Source organism: Littorina saxatilis, linkage group LG7 (assembly GCF_037325665.1).
Source record: "Littorina saxatilis isolate snail1 linkage group LG7, US_GU_Lsax_2.0, whole genome shotgun sequence".
Taxonomy (NCBI): domain Eukaryota; kingdom Metazoa; phylum Mollusca; class Gastropoda; order Littorinimorpha; family Littorinidae; genus Littorina; species Littorina saxatilis.
Window position 1 is genome coordinate 33096271 of NC_090251.1, and position 22053 is coordinate 33118323.

Here is a 22053-nt window from a genome sequence, read left to right on the forward strand (position 1 = left end):
TCCTTGTGATTCATCTCTTCAATAAAAACTATTCATGAAATCAGACCCCCCACCCCCTCGATATCGGTTGGGAACAAAGGCGTTTGTGTTGGGATGGGCCTCCACAAAAACTGACAGGCCAGCTGTTCTTTATCATATCAAGATTCATCTGGGATAACCTCTAATAAAGATTATTGATTAAAAACACAAAAAAACTATTTCTTCAAATGTAATGTTTCACTTTCACTTCTGACTCACAGAAAAGATGACAATAAATCTGCTCTTTGAGCTTTGTTCTGTATGTTTTAATACGAGTCAGTATGCATGCACTATGGTACACGCAAAAGCTGTACGACATTCTTTAGGAAACAAACAGCTTTGAAATATATCCTCTTTTTTTTTTTATCAGCAAAGCAACTCTACATAAATTACACATATTATTCACAACAACTGTAACTTCTATGCAATATTTTGCTGTGGGAAATACATAACACCATAGTCTTAACAAACATTCTTAACAATGGAATGCAAGGAATAAACAACTTGATAAGAAGAAAACATAAATATTGCACAGAGAATATGCACCAACAACCAGATGTGACATCCAATCAAACACCAGAATAAATTTGAGTACATGTACTTTTGATTGTGAACTGACGCTGTTGTCATGTCTGTTCTCACGAAGTAATATACCCTCGTTTTCAAAAGAAAAAAAAAAGTAAAACCGAAAAGATAAAAAAAGAAACAGAAAACAGTTTCCGCAACTGATTTTGGCACTTGATATGTGGATATAATAAAAGTTATCTTTTAATGGTTACTGGTATACTATCCATGAAGGGTTAAAATCAACAGGAACAGTGGTGTTATCTTTGAATTTGACACACACTGTTTCGCTTTGTTGGATTGGCATTATGCTATGAAGTATGGCAATGGAGTTTCAAAGCTGACAGAAATAATCAGTCAGAACTGAGGCTCATCAACAACAGAACACTATAATCTCTAAGTCCCTTTAAATAATTATCCCATTAAAGAAAGAAAAGATTAACTTTCTTTATTTGGTGTTTAACGTCGTTTTCAACCGTTCAAGGTTATATCGCGACGGGGAAAGGGGGGAGATGGGATAGAGCCACTTGTTAATTGTTTCTTGTTCACAAAAGCACTAATCAAAAAATTGCTCCAGGGGCTTGCAACGTAGTACAATATATGACCTTACTGGGAGAATGCAAGTTTCCAGTACAAAGGACTTAACATTTCTTACATACTGCTTGACTAAAATCTTTACAAAAATTGACTATATTCTATACAAGAAACACTTAACAAGGGTAAAAGGAGAAACAGAATCCGTTAGTCGCCTCTTACGACATGCTGGGGAGCATCGGGTAAATTCTTCCCCCTAACCCGCGGGGGGAAAAAAAGACTAACAATTCAAACGCTAACACACTGACATTTCTCTGAAACTGCAACATTGTCAATCAAATTATTCACCAGAAGGAACTACACGTAGTGTTTTTAACAAAGGAAACGGTTCCAGAAATGAACATTGTCACTATATCAGGTGTTTGAATGTTTGAATGTTTTGCCTGTGTTAGTATGCTTGCAGATTGTATTGATGTAGTGTTTGAGTTTCGTTGTTCACTTGTGTGCTGAATGCTGCTGCACATGCTTTTGCTTTGCTTTGTATGTATTATGTATGTTTGTCATTGTAAAGCGCTTTGAGAACGTAAAGCGCTCTATAAATCTCCCATATTATTATTATTATTATTATATGAAACACTGTCTGTCTGTCTCTCTCTAACTCACTGTATCTCTCTCTCTTTAAAACACACACACACACATAAATACACACACACACTACTGTTTGATTATAGAAATTAGAAAAGAAAACAATGAGTCTTCAGTGATTATTTTCAGTTTTTGGCTCACGTAAGTGTAGCCTATGCGATGCTAACTTTTGTCTGTCTGAGCGTGCGTGCGTGCGTGTGTGTGTGATAGAAACTTTAACATTTCCGAGTCTATGGATAAAGCTCGCATAAAGAAGATTACGTCTCGGTCAAAAGTGTTTGACGTGTGTGATAGAAACTTTAACATTTGAAGACGTCACATTATGACGTAAGAGGGTTAGACGTCACGCGAAGGAATTACTGAAAGTCTCGGTCATTGTTATTGTGAGCGGGCCGAGACTAGTTGGCAGATCTAGTGTCTCGCTTTCTTGCACAGTTTCACCTATGCTTACTGTGTGTGTGTGTGTGTGTGTGTGTGTATGTGTGACGGAGTGATTGAGTTTGTGTTACTGTTTGTCGATTTCTTACGTGAGCCTTGAAGGCTTCGCCTCTTGTTCTAATAAGTATTCTTCCAATCTAGATTCTTTTCACCACATACCATATATATACAAAATACTTAGTGTGTAAAGTTAAAAGCAGAAACTACAGTACTCTGGTAAGCAAAATGTGGCAACTATACATAAAATCTGACCCCTGCAAGTACTGATTGCAGTTACATGAATCTTGGCAGAAAAAACCCACAGAAACAAGCACAATAAACAGAGCGGATCAAACCAAACCATGACGAGGACAAAATACTATTGCACTTGGTTTGGCTTCCTCTCTACTGATGTTTGGGAAAAAGATCTACCAACAAACAAACAAAACAAAACTATACACACACAGAAATCCATGTCCACTACGTTGGACTAACTGGAACAGCAGTCATGGTTGGAATGTATGCAGTGGACATGGCAGACATGTCCACACACTGCTTTTAATGAAATCCGACACTGATACATGCACAGCCTGGCAATGACCTTACGATTCATTTTGTTTCTGTTCCGAGACTTATTTTTGAAAGTTTTTTTGTCACTTCCTGGGAAAAATGACAAGGGTTTACAGGGCTTCATATCTCACATTAGGCCAAATTAAAAAAATAGGTCTGTTTACGGTAACCCGACCGACCCTATTTTTTTCGCGCGACCCTACTTTTTTTTGGCATTTGGGAAAAAAAAAAAAAAAAAAAAAAATTGGTTTTTTTGCAAAATAACGTAAAAATATGGTTTTTGAAAAAAAAAAAAAAAAAAAAAAACGACCTACCGACCCTATTTTTTGGGCCTATGTTACCGTAAACAGACCTATTTTTTGGGGGGGCCTTATGACGTCTTCTCCAACTTTGTTTTCACTTAAGACGTCCGAGATGTCACTTTGGAATACAGGGTCGAGATATCTTTGTTTGTTCAGTTGTAGTTGTTTGTCATTAACCTGCAGGTGAACACTACCTATAAACTTCTCCACTCTTTATCGTCTGATGTTTTAATTGGGAAGGAGGGGGGGGGGGGGGGGGGGTGGGTGTGTGTGGTGGAGGGTGCATCTATCTGAATAAAGATCTATCTGAATAAAGGTCAACTTCTGAAGCTAAATCTATAACCAAATCCATATTTTAATCCTTACATTTATTCAAGAGTGCATGTGAGGTCTGACATCTTTGCCTGCAACCAATAGGCAACTTGCCTTATCGGCCAGCGAGGCGAAGTCGCGCAATAAATCTGCAATACCTTGCGTGGTCTTGCGAGATCTGCCGCAAACTGCGGGCATGTTTTGATAGCTTTGTGAGAGGTTGCCTTTCAGTGCAGACACTTCGCCTTGAAAATGGTGAATTTGCACTGTGCAGCAATGGGCTGCAGCGGTAATGTTAGCCGCAAGAATAATCCTAAAGTTCGTTCAAAGTACCCAAGCATGGCCCGTACACAAAGGAAAGGCGATCAAGTTTTTTTTTAACACAAGCCAGAGAACACCAGCGCTTGTGAAGCGATGGCTGAATTCTCTTCGACGTCAAAATGACGTGCCATCCCAGTACTCCGTTGTCTGTTCAATAACTTTATCAGCTTCGATTTCTTGTATCCTGAATATTGTATTTTTCTTTCTTTGAGGTATTTTTGCAACTTTGGTACTTGCAATCACATGAAAATTCTGCTGTTTGGTAGCCATTGTTTAGATCAGTGATTGTAGTGTATGGAAGGAACGATAACTCTTGAGCAAAAAATGTGCCCGCAGGGAAGTGAACCTTTCTTATCTTTCGCACCGGAGAGCTATCCAAGTGGGTTATTGTGCAAGTTGGCTATAGCAAGGCGACAAGATATATTACTGCCTGAAAATTGTTTCAATGCTTATCACAGTGCCTGAATTCAGGCTTCAGGCATGCCAACATGCATTCCTTACCACTACATTTATAGTGCATGAGTATCAACATTTGTAACAACAAATGTAAGACCAGCAAGAGAAAAATATGCAGTGTGATGTAATTCAATGATTTTTAAGAAAGACAATCTGAACATGATTGCGTACAAACTTTGAGAGGGCCATGTGAAATGTTATAGAAATAGATCTAGACTGGAAATAGATCTAGACTTTCCTACCACAGTGATGCAACTTAATGATGCAACAGTGATGAAACGCCCCAAGAGTAATGTGCCTTTGTTCTTGGATACAACATCACAGCAGTACCTCAAAGATTGTCACAATGCATGAAATATTTTCTCATGAAGCCTGGAATGCGTGTCATAAAATGCATTAGAATGTTACGTATTGTAATGGATACGTAAACTAAAACAGCCAAGGCAGTGCAGTCTTCGTTTAGCATGTAATGCCAAAAAGAACACAAAATTAATCACACCCACAAACTTTCACTGGAGGTCTTTTGAATAAAAGTCCAACATAGCGCTGACAAAAATGTTAACAGCTACAAATAGGATCACAGATTTCTCCACAGAAAATCTTGCACCATTCTTATGGTCCTGAAAATGTTGTCACAACACTTGTTGCCAAGGGAACTTGTTGGCATATTAAAATCCCAATCACAAACTTCATGGCAAACGAGTCTTGTGCCAAAGATGATTTGATGCTGTTTGAAGCAATAATGCTTGATAATAGCTGCAGGTAGTATGAATTACCCTCTCAGGTCTATCAGAATGGCAATATTGCTTCGTAACAGCTGGAGCTAGGTAATAAACAGCTTGTGTCTTTGAGTTGTCTGGTTTGATGAAGTTGTATGTAGATGACGTCATGTTTGCACTGACGCATAATTTACAGCAACAAACTAACGTCACAATGACAATTTTGTCCAAGAACGTCATCCAAAGTGTTAGAAGATTTCTGAAATGACATAGTTCCTGTGGGGGATAACACCTGTCACCTGAGTTGACTGGTTTGAAGAGGTTGAAGGTGGATGAAATCACATTTATGTTAACTTCTCTCAGCACTCGGTCACATGCACTGAAAAAGCCTTCATCCAAGAAGGTCATCCAGAGAGTTGGTTGAAGACTTCTGGGATGACGTCATGCTACCTGTGGGGGATAACACCTGGCCGCCAAACCCAGCGTTTTGCCCTTGCATGCCTGCCACACCCATCTGTCTGTAGGCTCCGCCCCCTCCCCCAAACCCGGGCTGCTGTCCCATCATGGGGGAGCCCATTCCCATAGCGTTGGTTCCCATGGGGTTCATTCCCATCATTCCCATGGGCTGAGGCTGGCCAAAACCTTGCGGCCTCATGGACCCCGAAGGGCTGCCCGCACCAGCCATCTGGCCCATGGGCGTTTTCTTCTGGGAGGAGCCAAGGAGGTTGTCAAAGGCACTGAGGTCTGGCTTTGGCTGCTGACTGCCGCTGCCCGGTCCCATCATGCGAGTAGAGTTCATTCCCATGGTGCCGAACCCAGACCCTTGCTGCATACCACCGTACGCCGGTCCTGAACTCCCGTAACCCATGCCCTGACCTGCGTTAAACCCTCCACCACCTCCTCCTCCCATGGACATGCCTGCGTTACTGTTGGGCCACGTGGGTCCCGAGTTCCAGGTGTTCGGGTTGTAAGACGGTTGTTGTTGTTGCTGGGGTGGTTTGTTCTGCCCCATCTTCATGGCGTTCATGTTGGACTCCATCAAGCTGGAGGTCAGGTCTTTGGTGGTGCCGCGGGGCTTGGTGCTGCTGGTGCTGTTGCTGTTGCTGGTGGGCTTAGCTTTAGAGGCAGGACTGATGGAGGGCTGGGACTTGAAGTGCTGCTGTTGTTCTTGCTGCTTTGCCAACCGCTGCTTCTCCTCCAGGGTCAAGGTGGTCTGGGGGAATACAAAACAACCACAAGTTTGTAAAATGCTGCAACGGTGATCAAAATTCAGTTCACTTCAGGAAAATTGTGGTGTTTCTCACAGTAAAAAGACAAAAACAGAACACACACACACACACACACACGGGAAGTTTGAGCAAGCGAATGACTGAGAGCTGGAATTACAAACAATTCCTACAAACAACAATTACCAAAGTTTTAGGCATATATGGATTGGGCGGGGATGTAGCTCAGTCGGTAGCGCGCTGGATTTGTATCCAGTTGGCCGCTGTCAGCGTGAGTTCGTCCCCACGTTCGGCGAGAGATTTATTTCTCAGAGTCAACTTTGTGTGCAGACTCTCCTCGGTGTCCGAACACCCCCGTGTGTACACGCAAGCTCAAGACCAAGTGCGCACGAAAAAGATCCTGTAATCCATGTCAGAGTTCGGTGGGTTATATAGAAACACGAAAATACCCAGCATGCTTCCTCCAAAAACGGCGTATGGCTGCCTAAATGGCGGGGTAAAAAACGGTCATACACGTAAAATTCCACTCGTGCAAAAAACACGAGTGTACGTGGGAGTTTCAGCCCACGAACGCAGAAGAAGAAGAAGAAGGCATATGGATCAGACATCAGCAGTCTGACTGAGAATACAACACAGCGACTGAACTCTTCATATCTCTGATAATTATAAAATAAGCTATCAATAAGTCAATATTTGATGTCAAAGCCTTCAATATGTATTGTTTTGGGTGGATAAAACAACAATAATAGAATGAGAAAGTGAAATACAGATGAAAGGCAGTAGGGAAATAACAACAACAAATACACTTTGCACCATGAAACTGCAGTACATCAGTACCTTTTTGCTGGGAGGAATAACGGGGCTAGCGTTTGATGCTGAAGGGCTGTTAGCAGAAGCAGCAGGTACATTGCCCGATGACCCTCTGGAGGGGCTGGGAGAGTTGTAGCTGAGTCCCCCTCCCCCTCCTCCCTTCTGTGTCTGGCTGCTCATGAAGCCTCCTAAGCCAAACCCACTCAGGAATTTGTCCATCTGTAAAAAAACCGAAAGATGTATAAACAAAAAAAGCAAACACTTGATTGACTACCCTTTGCGGGCGGGGATGTAGCTCAGTCGGTAGCGCGCTGGATTTGTATCCAGTTGGCCGCTGTCAGCGTGAGTTCGTCCCCACGTTCGGCGAGAGATTTATTTCTCAGAGTCAACTTTGTGTGCAGACTCTCCTCGGTGTCCGAACACCCCCGTGTGTACACGCAAGCACAAGACCAAGTGCGCACGAAAAAGATCCTGTAATCCATGTCAGAGTTCGGTGGGTTATAGAAACACGAAAATACCCAGCATGCTTCCTCCGAAAGCGGCGTATGGCTGCCTAAATGGCAGGGTAAAAACGGTCATACACGTAAAAGCCATGGGAATTTCAGCCCATGAACGAACAAACAAACAAAAAAAGACTACCCTTCGCAAGGTTAAGGATCAGGAGGTGGAAGGGCCCACCATACATTTATTTATTCATAATTTATTTATTATTTACTTTATTATCCCAATGCTGGAAACTTCGGGTCGCTTCCTCCCAGTGGAAAGCTAGCAGCAACAGAGTCGCGCTACCCAGGTGTGGGCGTGTTTAGGTGTAATCAGCCACCTGCACTTATTGCAGAATGTCCGAGGTCTTTTACGTGCCAATGGTGACATGGGGATGGGACATGGACACTGTCTCTGAGTCTGCACATAAAGTTGACCTGTGTTCGTCCCGGCTGGGGATTGGAACCTGTGACCCTAGAATCACAAGTCCAGTGCTCTACCAACTGAGCTACCCTGCCCCCACAACCACACAGTGTTGAACCCTATGCCTCGCTGATTACACAAGCGATTCAATAAACAAAGTGGGGACAAAATTAAACATAGAAAGAAAACTTACACCGCAAGTCTTCAAAATCAAAGTTCATGGAAATGTTACTGAAAAAATGCTTGCTACTGTGCACCCGTAATTCATTCAGCACCAAAGAAACAAAACCAAATTAAGCAAACAAAACTTACCATGGTGGAATTAGTGTTGGTCGAATTCAAATCTCCAGCCCCCAATTCGCCATCATTTCCAGTGACGCGAGAAATCTCCAGGGATCTGCCAAAATGCACAAAATACACAAGTCAGTAAATCTGAATTAAACACATTAAGTTCTATACTTCAATTCATCTTATCTCCTGGTTCAGTGTAATGTTTGTTGTTGTTGTCGCTTTTGTTTTAATTTGAATAATAAAAAGTCTGTATCTTTAATATTCATCACATTTATGAAGTAACAAGAAGAGCAAACGCTCGATCGAGTCACTTTCGCAGTTCTGAATATTATATGAGGCATCAGATGGACAGGAAGAAATTGCTATTCACAACACAATGAGTCACGTTCACATAAAATTTGAGCCCGGTCACTTTTATAGTTTCCGAGAAAAGCCCAACGTTAAGTTGTGTGTTGCCGAACAGAAAAGGCTAGTTATCTCCCTTGTTTTTCTGATAACGTTCGTAAAAGGCTACAGATGTAAATACTTTGATGTAAAGAATAATCCTACAAAGTTTCAATCACATCCGATGAACTTTGTCAAAGATATAAAATGTCTAATTTTTCCTTTGACGCTGACCTGTGACCTTGAAAAAGGTCAAAGGTCAACGAAACCATCGTTAAAGTGTAGAGGTCATTGGAGGTCACGACTAAACAAAATATGAGCCCGATCGCTTTGATAGTTTCCGAGAAAAGTCCAACGTTAAGGTGGTGTCTACGGACGGCCGGCCGGACAGACTAACACTGACCGATTACATAGTCACTTTTTCTCAAGTGACTCAAAAATGAATATAGTGATACATGTGATGAGTGGACAGCCATGGCACCAGCCAAAAGTGTCCCTACATTGCAGGTGACCTTTCATAATAGGGACACCTGGACAAAAGGATAATGCAAAGTGTCCCTTATTGGGAAGTGTCTTCTCAAGAGAGAAGCCTGCAGTTCCAGGGTTCTGCTGTACAACAAATTTGAAAGTAAATGCCACAACAAACATGTGAAAAACAAGATTGTACGGAAATTGGTTCTGTACAACTCTCACTCACTAGTGTTGCACGTTGTATGCATTTATAGCGTTTACTTCCCTTTGTTTCATTTTTTTCATTTTCATTTTTGTTTGTTTTTTTTTTGGTTGAAAAAATGAAAATGAAACAAAGGGAAGTAAACGCTATAAATGCATACAACGTGCAACACTAGTGAGTGAGAGTTGTACAGAACCAATCTCCGGGCACCTGAGAGAATAACAAGCATTGAAATGAAAGAATTAAAAATCCCAAGAATTGTAGGTTAATGGAACATTTTTACATTAACATGCTTCCATTTGAAACTTCGAGGTCGTCATCGTGGATTGACGCCCGACAAAAGCTAATTGAAGCCTGACGGAGCGAAATGAACAAGCAACTTTCATCCACTTTCATTAGCTTAGAGAATTGAATAGGTGACCTCTACTCCTGTTTCATTTGATACAGCTGTTCTGGATTTGAAAGTAAATGCCACAACAAATATCTGATAAACAAAGGCAAGTAAGCACTCTGAATACATACGACTTTGGCAACAAGAGTAAGGGAGAGTTATGCTTAGAGAATTGAGAAAGTGACCTCTGCTCCTGTTTCATCTGTTCCAGATTTGAAAAAAAATGCCACGACAAACATTTGATAAACAAAGGGAAGTAAGCACTCTAAATGCATACAACTTTTGCAACAAGAGTTAGTGAAAGTTATGCTTAGAGTTAGAGAATTGAAGAAGTGACCTCTGCTCCTGTTTCATCTGATCCAGTTGTTCCAGCTTGCTGCGGTGCTCGTCCTCCATTTTGCTCATCATCTCATGCACCAGTGTCATGAAGGCGTTGAACTGTAACATTACATGAGGAAAACTCTCCAAACTTATACTCTCTGACTGTGTGACAAAGCAACTTGCATTATGTTAAGTTAGTATGAACCAAAAGAAGGAAGAGGTGGTTAAATGTACACACACACATGCAACTATCAACAAACCTCAGGAACAATACATATACATGAATGTACAGTGCTTGCATTGACCTGAAATTCCCATTCCCCAAAATACAGAAAAGAAAATTGAAAATTTTCATCTAAATTTTAATTTGATTATATACTTACCCAACTCACATCAAGCAATTTACTCCAGTTTAGTGCTAGGACGCTGAATAGCATCGCCTTGGTAACAAGGGGAGGTCACCCTAAAAAAGAGCTACCTTGACCCCTTAACATGACAAAGTCACGCGTGACTTCCTGACCTTGCCGCCATCTTTGAATCATTCAATCGAAAGCGAACATAGAAAAATGTCCCTCTTTTTTAGGAAAAACCCCCATAAAACCCCAAAAGCGGGGCAGGCGGGCGGGTATCAACTATGTGAGTTGGGTAAGTATATAATCAAATTAAAATTTAGATGAAAATTTTCAATTAAATTACATATCTTATCCCAACTCACATCAAGCAGAATGCTAATGAAGGAGGTGGGGAAACAAAATTCCACTTACCTCAGACAGAAGGTAAGACTTGTCCAGCTGCGACAATGGCTGGTAGGGAGCTACTGCCATCATGACGAGTGCTGGCCACATCTCGCAGGTAGAAGCTGATGAAAACATCCTGCGACTTCCAGTAGGCAGCGTCTAGGACCTCTGCTAGCCTGCCTGAGCGGAGGACTGCCAGAGAAGTAGCCCAGGCCCTGGCTTCGTGCGTCCTTGACGACGTCATAGGTAGGACAGAATACCCAATGCCAACTTGACTGTGCCACCACGCATACGCTTGTTTAATAAGCGTAGAGACCCATCTTGCCAAAGTGACCCGCGACACGTCCTTGCTCCGTTCAGTGTTCATTGAGATGAAGAGCAGTTTTTGGTCCCTAGACCTAATAGGCGTGGTACGGGATAAGTAGCTTGTAGGGTACGAACGGGACAATTTACCAAATCAGGGTCACCAGACGCGAGAATCCTACTTAAAGGAGGGATGCGAATAACAGGGGAAGACAGACCAGGTTTTTGGTTTTTGGCAAGGAACTCTGGCCTAAATCTTAAAACAACAGAGCCATCGCTCTCAAAAGAAATATCCTTAGCCAGGCCTGAGAGAGCGTGCACCTCACTGCCTCTACGGGCAGAAGCTAACAAAACGAGGAACAAGGCTTTACGAGTCAGGTTAGCTAAGCTCGCTGAAGCTAAAGGTTCGAAGTCCGGAGAGGCTAGAAACTTCAACACCAAAAATAAGTCCCACGCGGGAAGAGGGGACTTAGCCTTCGCAAAACCAATCGCTGCCCCTTTAAGAACACTAGCAATGACACCTCCCAGGTTAATGCTATGCCCTAATTGCTTCAGAGTAGAAGAAATGGCTGAGCGCCTGACTCTCAAAGAAGAAGGAGCCAAGCCCTGAGCAGCCAAACACGAGAGATGATTTGCTACATGCATAGAGCGAGGAGAAGTAGCAGAAACTCCATTCTCCGAACACCACTTTGTCCAATTTAACCAGTGTGAAGCATAAACAGTGCTGGTCGATTCCCTGTGGGCCTTTTGGACAAACCCTAAAGTAGCCTCTGAGGCGCCAGAACGGCTGGGCCACCAAGGGGCCACCAACACCAAGCAAGGCTGTTCCAGCTCCGCCTTCCTGAGAACCTTCCCCAAGAGATGAAACGGGGGGAAAGCATAAGCTATCAGGCGCGACCAGTCTACTTCGAGGGCGTTTGTTTCCCACGCCTCTGGATCTGGAAAGGGGGAGACAAAGACCTGGAGCCTGCGGGAGAATCTTGTCGCAAAAAGATCGACTGTGGGCTTGCCGAAATGCAACCACAGACGCTGTAGGATCTGATGAGTCAGAGTCCACTCCGTGTGCAACGTACGCGACGGACGACTGAGGCAGTCCGCAAGAACGTTGAGTTTGCCTGGAATGAACTTCGCCGACAACAGAATCAGGTGCTGGCTGCACCAGGCCAGAATCTGACATGCCCTGACAGAGAGAGTGAGAGACAAAGTGCCTCCCTGTCTGTTGATATAGGCCGCCACGGTCGTGTTGTCTGTGCGAACCCGAATATGTTTGTTCCTGACCAGGGACAGAAATGATTGGAGTCCCAGGAAAACAGCCTCTAGCTCTAGGGCATTGATGTGCCAACGACTCTGCGTCTCGCTCCACAGGCCTGACGCAGTGTGAACAGAAAGATGGGCACCCCAACCCTCCATAGACGCATCTGTGAACAGAAACTCGTCTGGAGGGGACATCGAGATTGGCACCCCCTGTGAAATCCAGGGAAGTAGCCACTGCCTCGTTGTGTGCCGAAACCAGCTTTCGATAGAGACCACCGTCTCCCAGCCCTGAAGAGAAGGCTTCCACAGCGAACTCAGGGCGGCCTGAAATGGCCGCTTGTGGACTCTGCCTAAGGGCACAAGAGTGGCCATTGACTCCATTTGGCCAAGAAGAGAGGTCAGAACACGTACAGACGCTTTGTCTTTCAAGGACAGAGTTCGAATGAGACTTTGCAACTTGTCCACCCTTCTCTGTGAAGGGCGTACCAGCCAATCGACGGTGTTGAACGTCATGCCCAAGTACGTGAACTCCTGAGAAGGCGTGAGTTCTGACTTCAGCTGGTTGATTGAAAAGCCCAGCTCCAGCGCTTGTGCGAGCACCCACTGAGTATGTGTCGCGCACAACTCCGAGCTCTGACTGAGAACAAGCCAGTCGTCGAGATACGCTCGAAAACGCACCCCCTTCTGTCTGACCAGAGCGGCAAGCTGGCGGACAACCATCGTGAATATCCATGGTGCAAGGGATAAGCCGAACGGCAGAGCCCGAAACTGATAAATCTTCTTGCCCCATAGAAATCTCAGCCACTTCCTGTGTGCAGGATGAATGAGAACGTGGAAGTAGGCGTCGGTTAAATCTATTGACGTCACCCAGTCCCCTGGCCTGAGTGCGTCCCGAACCGACGCCGGAGTCTCCATGCGGAACTTCACCACTCTGAGGTATTTGTTCAAAGGAGACAGATCTAAAACTGGGCGCCAGGCGCCCGAGGCTTTTGGCACCACAAAAATTCTGCCGTAGAATCCCGGTGAATTGCGGTCCAACACCTCCTCTATCGCTTGCTTCTCTAGCAACGAGTAGACTTCTCCCTGAATGGCCTCCTGAGCCTCCCTCCTCTTGGGAAAACGAAAAGAGGGAGGAACCCTGGTCAACGGGGCCTTGCCGTCTAACCAGAGGAGCCGGAACCCCGAACGCACGATGCTCACTATCCACTGGCTGTTCACTAGCAGTAACCAAGCCAGTAGGGCCCTGGTGGGGCCGCCCGCCACCAAAGGGGTGGGGGCCAGGTGAGCAGGTGGCTCGGGGGGGCATCATTGGGGGGGGGGGGGCTTACGCCCCGACCCCCGCGATTTGCCAAACGATGGAGCACTCTTCGGGTAAGGGGCACCTCCGCCCCTACCCCGAGAAGAAGAACCTCGGCGCTGAGCCTTGCCCCTGAACGAACCCGAAGCATGGGGCTTAGAAGAGGTCTGGTTCTTGTTCTGGTGTGCGAAACCATGGTGCGCAATCTGAGCTATTGCCATATCTCTAGCATCCTGCGTCTCCTTGCGAAGCGCATCCAAGGATGGCTGACCAAGCAGCGCACCCCCAACAAAAGGAGAGGTCTTAAGAGCCTCAATGGTCACCTTGTCCTGAATCCGAAATCCCGTGAGGAAAGCTGACCTCCGAGCATGGATAGAGTGAGCGTAAAGGCGAGCCGACAGATTCATCTGTTCAGCCGACACCTTAGCCAGAGAGGCTAGCAGAACAGTGACATCCAACTCCACAGCATCGTCCCGAAACTTGAAGGGATCTAAAGACGACGCGATAGACCTTGACAGAGATCTTTGCAGAGTCTCAGAAAGAGAAGACAATTCAAGCAGACGCCTACCAGTCTCCTCCAGAGACAAAAGAGAGGCTTCCGTGTAAGGGACTGCTCTATCTCTACTGTAACCATCCTGCCTAAGTGCTGCGAGCTCCGGCGTGACCGGAAGCGTTGAACGCGGCAAGGCATACGAGTCAATGAGATTGACCGGGTTAAAAGACAGCAACACCCTCTTAGAAGCGCCGTGAGGCAAAGCTGAGGTCGCACTCGAAGTAGCCAGATAAGCCTGTACAGACTCAGGAGCTTGAACATGAGCTGTCAACAGTGGGACAGCTTGGGAAGCACCACCAGACTGACCAGTGGCCAGAAGCCTTGAAAGCTCAAACGCTACTAACGGGGATTCCCGAAACCGGAACTGCTGTTTCTCGTCCTTGGTCGAACGGAAATCCCCTAAAGCAGAAGAGGGTTGACCAACTGAACCGGAAGGCGCTGTCACACCCTCCTCAAAATACCGGGAAGCCACTTCCGCCGCTAAAGCCAGAGCTTGCGGAAGCTTGTTCGGTATGCGGAAGCTGACATCTTCGTCACCCTGGACGGAAGTGCCAAAATCCGACTGGTAGTCCCTCACTTCCGTGAAGCCAGGCACGACACTTCCGCCGTGACTACCATAGTCCGACAAAGCGTCGCCCGGAAGAGACGCCACACGAGGGATTTTATACCCAAGCGGTACGTCTCTATGGACTGCTTCCTGCCTGTAAGGCGGAAGCGGGGAAAGCTGTGAAAGCTGTGCTGCCGCACCAACCGCTCCTCTAGGGAGTGTCGGAGGACGCACTTCCCCTGTTCGGTCAGAGACCGAACGCGTGTCTGGGCTTATCCCCCGATCTAGACGTTCACTCAATCGGAACGACGTAGACCGAGGGCCTAAGCTTTCGCGCACACGAACCGGTGTGGCTACTCTCTCCAAACCACGCACTTCGTTTTGGCCGGAGAACCCGGTTACTGGCGAAGTATAAATACCTTGATCGTCGTCAGTCCAAGAAGCCGCTGAACGCAGCAGGGAAACACCACGGCTACCATCAAAAGAGGCGTGTACGTCGGCAGACGTAACAGTGGAGGAGGGCGGAACACGCACCCTGGCCAGGGAACGCACACCCCCCACGCCGGAAGGCAAAGACAACATCTCAGCCTTGGTAGAAGATAACTCCGCTGAAAGAGAGGAAATCTGAGCACTCAAGGAGTGCAAAATAGCAGAAACATCCTGCTTCTCGCCAACTGGACCTGAACCGGACAAGACCGGTGAAGCAGACAACGGCAAACTAGGCATAGCCGGAGAATCCGGCAAGTCTATATCAACATCAAACAAGGATTTAGACAAAGGGTCAGTGACTCTAATCGAAGCTTGACTAGACGAGCTCTTAGATTTACGAGAAGACTTCCTCGTGGGAGAAGGCTCGGCCGCCGACTTAGCGTTATTCTTCTTTTCCTTATCCGACATGACGAACAGAAAAAAGTGTAAACAAAGCTAAGTACTCGACAAAACCTAAGTCACAAAAACGATAACAAACAACAAAAACGCTCACCCAAACACACAGTAGGAGCAGAGGGACCGTATGCAAGTACCAAGGCAGGGTCTGACAAAGGCAGAGGTCAGACAAACCGGCTGAAAGCCGGAGCAAAATCAAAACACGTCTGTAGACACAGACCGCTGGAGAGTGAATGATTCAAAGATGACGGCAAGGTCAGGAAGTCACGCGTGACTTTGTCATGTTAAGGGGTCAAGGTAGCTCTTTTTTAGGGTGACCTCCCCTTGTTACCAAGGCGATGCTATTCAGCGTCCTAGCACTAAACTGGAGTAAATTGCTTGATGTGAGTTGGGATAAGATATGTAATTTAATCATCAATGAGTCACTCCCACTAGTTGTGACTGGATCTGACAGTCTTATCATATGAACATGAAATCTGAACTGAACACACACACACACACACACCATGTGATTACACACAGATTCTCCAGTAGCCTGACACTGCTGAGATAATGCATACCTTTTGCAGCATTCAGAAACTGCAGACAAAACAACACACAAGGAGGTGAACAGATCAGCAGGCTAACTAATTTCAAAGACACAGAACTGACCTGTGAGAGGTTAAGGTTGCTGTCCATAGCCAGGGGGAGAAGGAAAGGAAGAACCTTGTTGGCCAGCGCATCCTTTGTAATGCCCAGCTTGCTACTCGAAAAGGACACTTTGTGGATTCCTGTTCACACAACAATGTTGTCAAAAACAAATCCTTATCTTATAGTTGAGTATGAAATATGTTCCATCAAAATCACAGTAACAAATGGTTCTGAAGTCAAGCACTACTAAATAAATGCCTTTGGGATAAGTTCAGGGCGGGGATGTAGCTCAGTCGGTAGCGCGCTGGATTTGTATCCAGTTGGCCGCTGTCAGCGTGAGTTCGTCCCCACGTTCGGCGAGAGATTTATTTCTCAGAGTCAACTTTGTGTGCAGACTCTCCTCGGTGTCCGAACACCCCCGTGTGTACACGCAAGCACAAGACCAAGTGCGCACGAAAAAGATCCTGTAATCCATGTCAGAGTTCGGTGGGTTATAGAAACACGAAAATACCCAGCATGCTTCCTCCGAAAACGGCGTATGGCTGCCTAAATGGCGGGGTAAAAAACAGTCATACACGTAAAATTCCACTCGTGCAAAAAACACGAGTGTACGTGGTAGTTTCAGCCCACGAACGCAGAAGAAGAAAGAAGAAGGATAAGTTCTTGGTTTTAATGTCCCTTCAACCTAGTTGTCTACGTAAGTACGTGTGAAATTCCTTGGTAAATTATGCACAGCCGTGTGACACAAAAAGCGACATATCTATCTTTCTTTTCAAAATTACACAGTGTTAACAATTACCTTCCTGCCTTTGAAAATCATTCCTGCATGTGCAATACGCAATTCTTACAACAACAATCTGAAACAAGCAGACTACTGTACTAAAAATAGTTATCCAAAATGCTCTTCATCTTTCCCACTTACCAAGAACGGTCATAAGAACTGCCGGTTCACGTGTGGGAATTTTCTGCATGAATGGCAGGATCTCATCCAGGACATACCACTTGTCCATGTATTCAAGCAGTTGCCCCAAACACAGCAAGCAGTTCACACGCACCTGTACAAAAATGCAAGTGACCTATGTAAATTACAGGACACCTGTGATCTATGCAAAATAAGGATACACCTGTACCTAACTTAAAACAATACAGTGGAACCCTCTTTTTAAGACCCCCAAACCACCACATGGTCCATTCCTTAACGTGGTGTGGGGGTTTGCGTGTCTCGGTGACCCTAAGAGCTATGCCAGCGGGAGTGTAAACTCCTGGCAGGGCTTCCCAAGCTGGACAGGTCGAAAGGTAGAGGCCAGACTAATATGGACCAACCTTGTGCTCACAGGGCAGGTCCTTGGGCCATGAGCTAAGGGTGAGGTAACCCTGACAGAAACCTCGAGTGCTGAAGACGTATGTGTTGGGCCGCACGGCGCACTCCAACAAACCACAACACTACGCATCAACTGCCATTATGACACTTGGAGACAGAATTGACAGTAATGGTGCTCGCCCTGTGAGGATCCACCAGGCAGGTGCAGCGCCGGGCTCCGCGCCTCAAAGGAGTCCACCCTCAGCTACTGGAGGTCCCTTCATCTCGTCTTGTGGAGCCAGGGGACGAGAAAGGAAAGCGACTGGCCGGAAAAACAGCAGAGCCAAGGACAACCCCACTATTAACATCATGCATTGGAATGCAGAGGGGGTATCCAATAAGAAGGTAGAATTAGAGCACTTCCTCTATGAAAACAGCATCAACATCTGCTGCATTCAGGAAACACACCTGCAAGAAGGGAAGCCCTTTAAGATCCGAGGGTACCAGGTGTTCAGGAGTGACAGACAAGGGAGGAAGAAAGGAGGAGTGATGACTCTGGTCAGGAACAACATAAATGCCAGTGAAACCAACAGATACATGGAAGAAGCAGAGTACATAGAAGTCAAGATAACGACCAATGACAGCAAGATGAACATCATCAACTACTACTGCCCCAACAACAAGATGCTGTCGCTTGACACAATCCAGGTCCCTGACAGTGGCTTCCTCATCGCTGGAGACTTTAACAGCCAGTCCCAGAGTTGGGGGTATAAAACACTAGACAGGCGAGGAGAAGACATTGAATCTTGGCAGGACGACAACCACCTGATCCTTGTCAACGACCCCACAGATCCGTCTACCTTCTACTCGCGCCGCTGGCACTCAACAACAACACCAGACCTGGCATTGTGCACGGATGACATCCACAAAACCATCTCAAGAAAAGTGGATGAACAGCTGGGTGGAAGCGACCATCGCCCAGTTCTCCTTACCATCAGTAGAGACTCAGCATCTGAGCATCCACAACACCCGAGATGGAACTACAAAAAGGCAAAGTGGGGACTGTTCAACATACGAACAAATGAGCTGACTAGAGCCATAGAAACAGAGGGGAGAAACATCAACAACGTGATAAAGGAGTTCAATGCTAGCATAATCCAGGCAGCCAAGGACAGCATCCCACGTGGAGTGAGGAAGGACTACATCCCATACTGGTCCGATGAGCTGCAGAAGACGCACGATGCACTCACAAGAATGAGAGAAGAGGCAGAGACGAACCCTAGCCAGGAGAACAACATCAAACTCCAAGAAAGCAAAGCAAAACATCTGAAGACAAAGCTAGAGTGCAAGAGAAGAGGCTGGAGAGAAAAGACGGCAGGGCTGAATATGGAAAAAGACACAACAAAGCTCTGGAAACTTACAAGAGCACTGAATGAAGAGGGCAACAAGGGACAGAAGATCACCCTGGAGGAGGAAGGAAGAACACTCACTGGAAAAGCCGCTGCCAATGCTTTCGCCCAAGCATATCGGGTAGAAAGCGACACCACCATACCCCTGCCTCTACAAAAGGAAGTCAGAACAGAAATTAGAGAAAGAACAGAAAGAAACGTGCAGGATGCCATGCAACAAGACATCACCATGGCCGAGCTGAAGAATGCCATCAAGAAGCTCAAAAAGAAGAATTCTCCAGGTCCAGACAACATTACGAATGAGATGTTGCAACACATAGGCAACTCGGCCCTCCAGAAACTACTGGGCATCTTCAACCTCAGCTGGAGACAGGGACAGGTACCTCAGTGCTGGAAGGAAGCCAGGATGATCCCAGTTTTAAAGAAAGGGAAAAACAAGACCAAAACCCTGAGCTACCGACCCATCAGACAAGCTGCGTATGCAAAACCATGGAGCGCATTGTCAACCAGCGCCTGCAGCTGTACCTGGAATCAGAAAGCATCATCGTCCCAGAACAAGCCGGCTTCCGACAGCACAGAAGTACGGAGGACCAGACAACACACCTTAGCCAGGTCATAGAGGATGCTTACCAGGCCCAGAAGGTCACCCTGGCCACCTTCATTGATCTGCAGAAGGCCTTCGACAAGGTCTGGAAAGATGGACTCCTTGTGAAGCTCCTACGTTCCGGCGTCAAAGGCAACATGTACCAGTGGACCAAGTCGTACCTGCACAACCGAAAGGCCAGAGTGCTGGTGGACGGTCACTGTGGCCGAAAGGTGCTACTACGCCAAGGAGTTCCACAGGGAGGAGTACTCTCCCCCACGCTATTCATACTCTTCATTAACGACCTGGTACCAGAGTTGCCCAAAGGAGTCCAAGCGGCACTGTATGCTGATGACCTTGTTCTCTGGTGCTCGGAAGAGTATGCAACCACAGCAACCTACAGGATGCAACTTGCCCTAGGAAAGGTTGCAGCGTGGGCGGAAGACTGGTGTGTGACCATCAACAGGGAGAAGACCACTGCCACTCTCTTCACACTTTCTGCCAAAGCGACACCTGGCAAACTGACCTTGGGGGACACACCCCTGAAATTTGAAGACCAGCAAACATACCTGGGGGTCACCTATGACAAGCGCATGACCTGGAAACAACACATCATGAATGCAGAGGGAAAGGCCAGGAGAAAACTAAACATCATGCGGAAGCTGGCAGGATCACACTGGGGTGCAAACGAGAAGATCTACCAGGGGACTGTACGACCGCACCTCGAGTACGGATCAAGCTCTTGGGCAACAGCAGCCAAGACACACCAGCAGGCCCTAGACAAAGTACAGAACCAAGCGCTGAGAATCATCACGGGCGCAATGAAATCAACACCCATACAGAAGATAACAGGTGACTGGCATTCCTCCACTGAGCAAAAGGCGAGACTGCAAAACAATGGTACAAGCCACCAAGTACCAGTGCACTCATGACCATCCAATGAGTGACAGACTCAAGAAGATGTCCTTAGGCAGGCTGAAAAGATCGAGCTTCGCTCTGGAGGCAAGGGCTTTGCAGAAGAAACATCAGACAGAGATGCCAGAGCTAGTGGAGCCACCATCTTTCTCCCTTGACGCCCCTCCCTGGGAAGACAGACAAGGAAACCTGGACATACAGACCAGTGTCCCCTACCTCACAACAAAGGACGAGCAGAGCAATGCGACGAAAAAAGCCCTGACTCTTGCCATGCTTGAAGAAAGGTACCCCCAAGAAGCATGGATAAGGGTGTATACTGATGGGTCAGCCACAGAGGCCGTCAAAAATGGAGGAGCAGGGGTGTATGTCCAGTACCCCAGTGGAGAGAGGCAAGCAGAGGCTATACCAACAGGCCTCCACTGTACAAACTACAGAGCTGAGGTACAAGCACTGATCCATGCAGCATACACCATCAACGACAGAGTCAACCATGACAACCAGGTGGTCTTCCTGACTGACGCTCTGTCAGTACTACAAGCAATGACCAGTAGCAAACTGCCTCAGCTGGAACACGCTCTACACAACATCAAGAGCCTGAGGACAGTACTGCAATGGATCCCCTCCCACTGTGGTGTACAAGGAAACGAAGAGGCGGACAGAAGATGAGCAAGAGAAGAACCCTGTGAGCCTGACAGAGATGAAGACCATCATTAAGTCTCTGCACAGGACGCCCCAGCCACAGGACAGCTACCACCTGCTATCCAGACCACAGCAGGTGGTCATCTTCCGCCTGAGAACGGGACACAACAGACTTAACCAGCATCTCCACGGGAAGCTGCATGTTGTGCCCTCCCCCATGTGTTCTTGTGGAGAAGCAGAGCAGGACACGGCCCACATCCTACGAGACTGCAGGAGCCACCAGGTGCTGAGAGAGGAAATCTGGCCATTGCCGGAGTCCCTGCACAACAAGCTGTACGGGCCAGTGGCTGCGCTGCAGAGGACCACTAATTATATCTCAAGATCTGGACTCCAAGTGTGATCGGCGATCGAAAAGAAGAAGAAGAAGACCCCCAAAATCTTAAAAAGTTCAGGTCTTAAAAAGGAAGGAGTAGCAAAATGGGGCTAAATCTACACAGGTTATGAACAGAACATTTGAAAAAGTAAGGTCTTTAAAGGTGGTCGTCTACATTTTTGCTTTTTTTCAATAATCTTATGGTTAGATTTCGCTAAAAAGTTATGTCAGATGATGAATGAACCATGGGGAAAAAAGTTATAGAAAAAAAATATATGTAAAAAAAGATTTTATTTTTGGGTAGCGTGACTCACGCTTCCAATATTTTGTTTTCTGTTTGCTGAGAACATGTGCTTTGCCTAAAAATACTGACCAATCAAATTCATGTCACTATGCTTAAAGCCACGCCCAATCAAGTGCAGCAACAGTTCGACACTGGAGCGCTGTCCACGCTATTTTTTAAACGCACGAAATGCACGGGATTTGAGAGGAGTTTTGCGCTTGGCATTTTCCAAATAAGGATATCCTACTATGAGTACTACGCTGGAATACTACAATGAATTTTCAAACGACTACACTGGCTTCGTCTTTCCTGATCGAAAGGGGGTGTATTGTTGATATTTGTAGATAATAGACTCTGCATTTTAATGGTCAAATGGCGATTTCGGTATAAAAATGTAGACAAGGACCTTTAAAAGGAGGAAGTCTGAAATGGGAGGGTCTTATAGTACTGTAGTACAATATCAACAGTAAAATAACAGTACATGT

The 22053-nt window shown here is 46.1% G+C and overlaps 1 protein-coding gene across 1 annotated transcript in view; it reads right to left on the reverse strand.

Moving 5' to 3' along the window:
- Nucleotides 1-262: 262 nt before the first annotated feature.
- Nucleotides 263-22053, reverse strand: part of LOC138971220 (SCY1-like protein 2) — a 39104-nt gene continuing 17313 nt past the window's right edge. Inside the window, exons 12-17 of the mRNA XM_070343904.1 lie at nucleotides 16989-17121; nucleotides 16088-16206; nucleotides 9877-9977; nucleotides 8113-8197; nucleotides 6922-7113; nucleotides 263-6071 (exon numbers count right to left, since the gene is read on the reverse strand). Of these exons, the coding sequence (XP_070200005.1) occupies nucleotides 5250-6071; nucleotides 6922-7113; nucleotides 8113-8197; nucleotides 9877-9977; nucleotides 16088-16206; nucleotides 16989-17121 (1452 nt within the window). The 3' untranslated portion in view covers nucleotides 263-5249. The remainder of the gene's footprint in view (nucleotides 6072-6921; nucleotides 7114-8112; nucleotides 8198-9876; nucleotides 9978-16087; nucleotides 16207-16988; nucleotides 17122-22053) is intronic.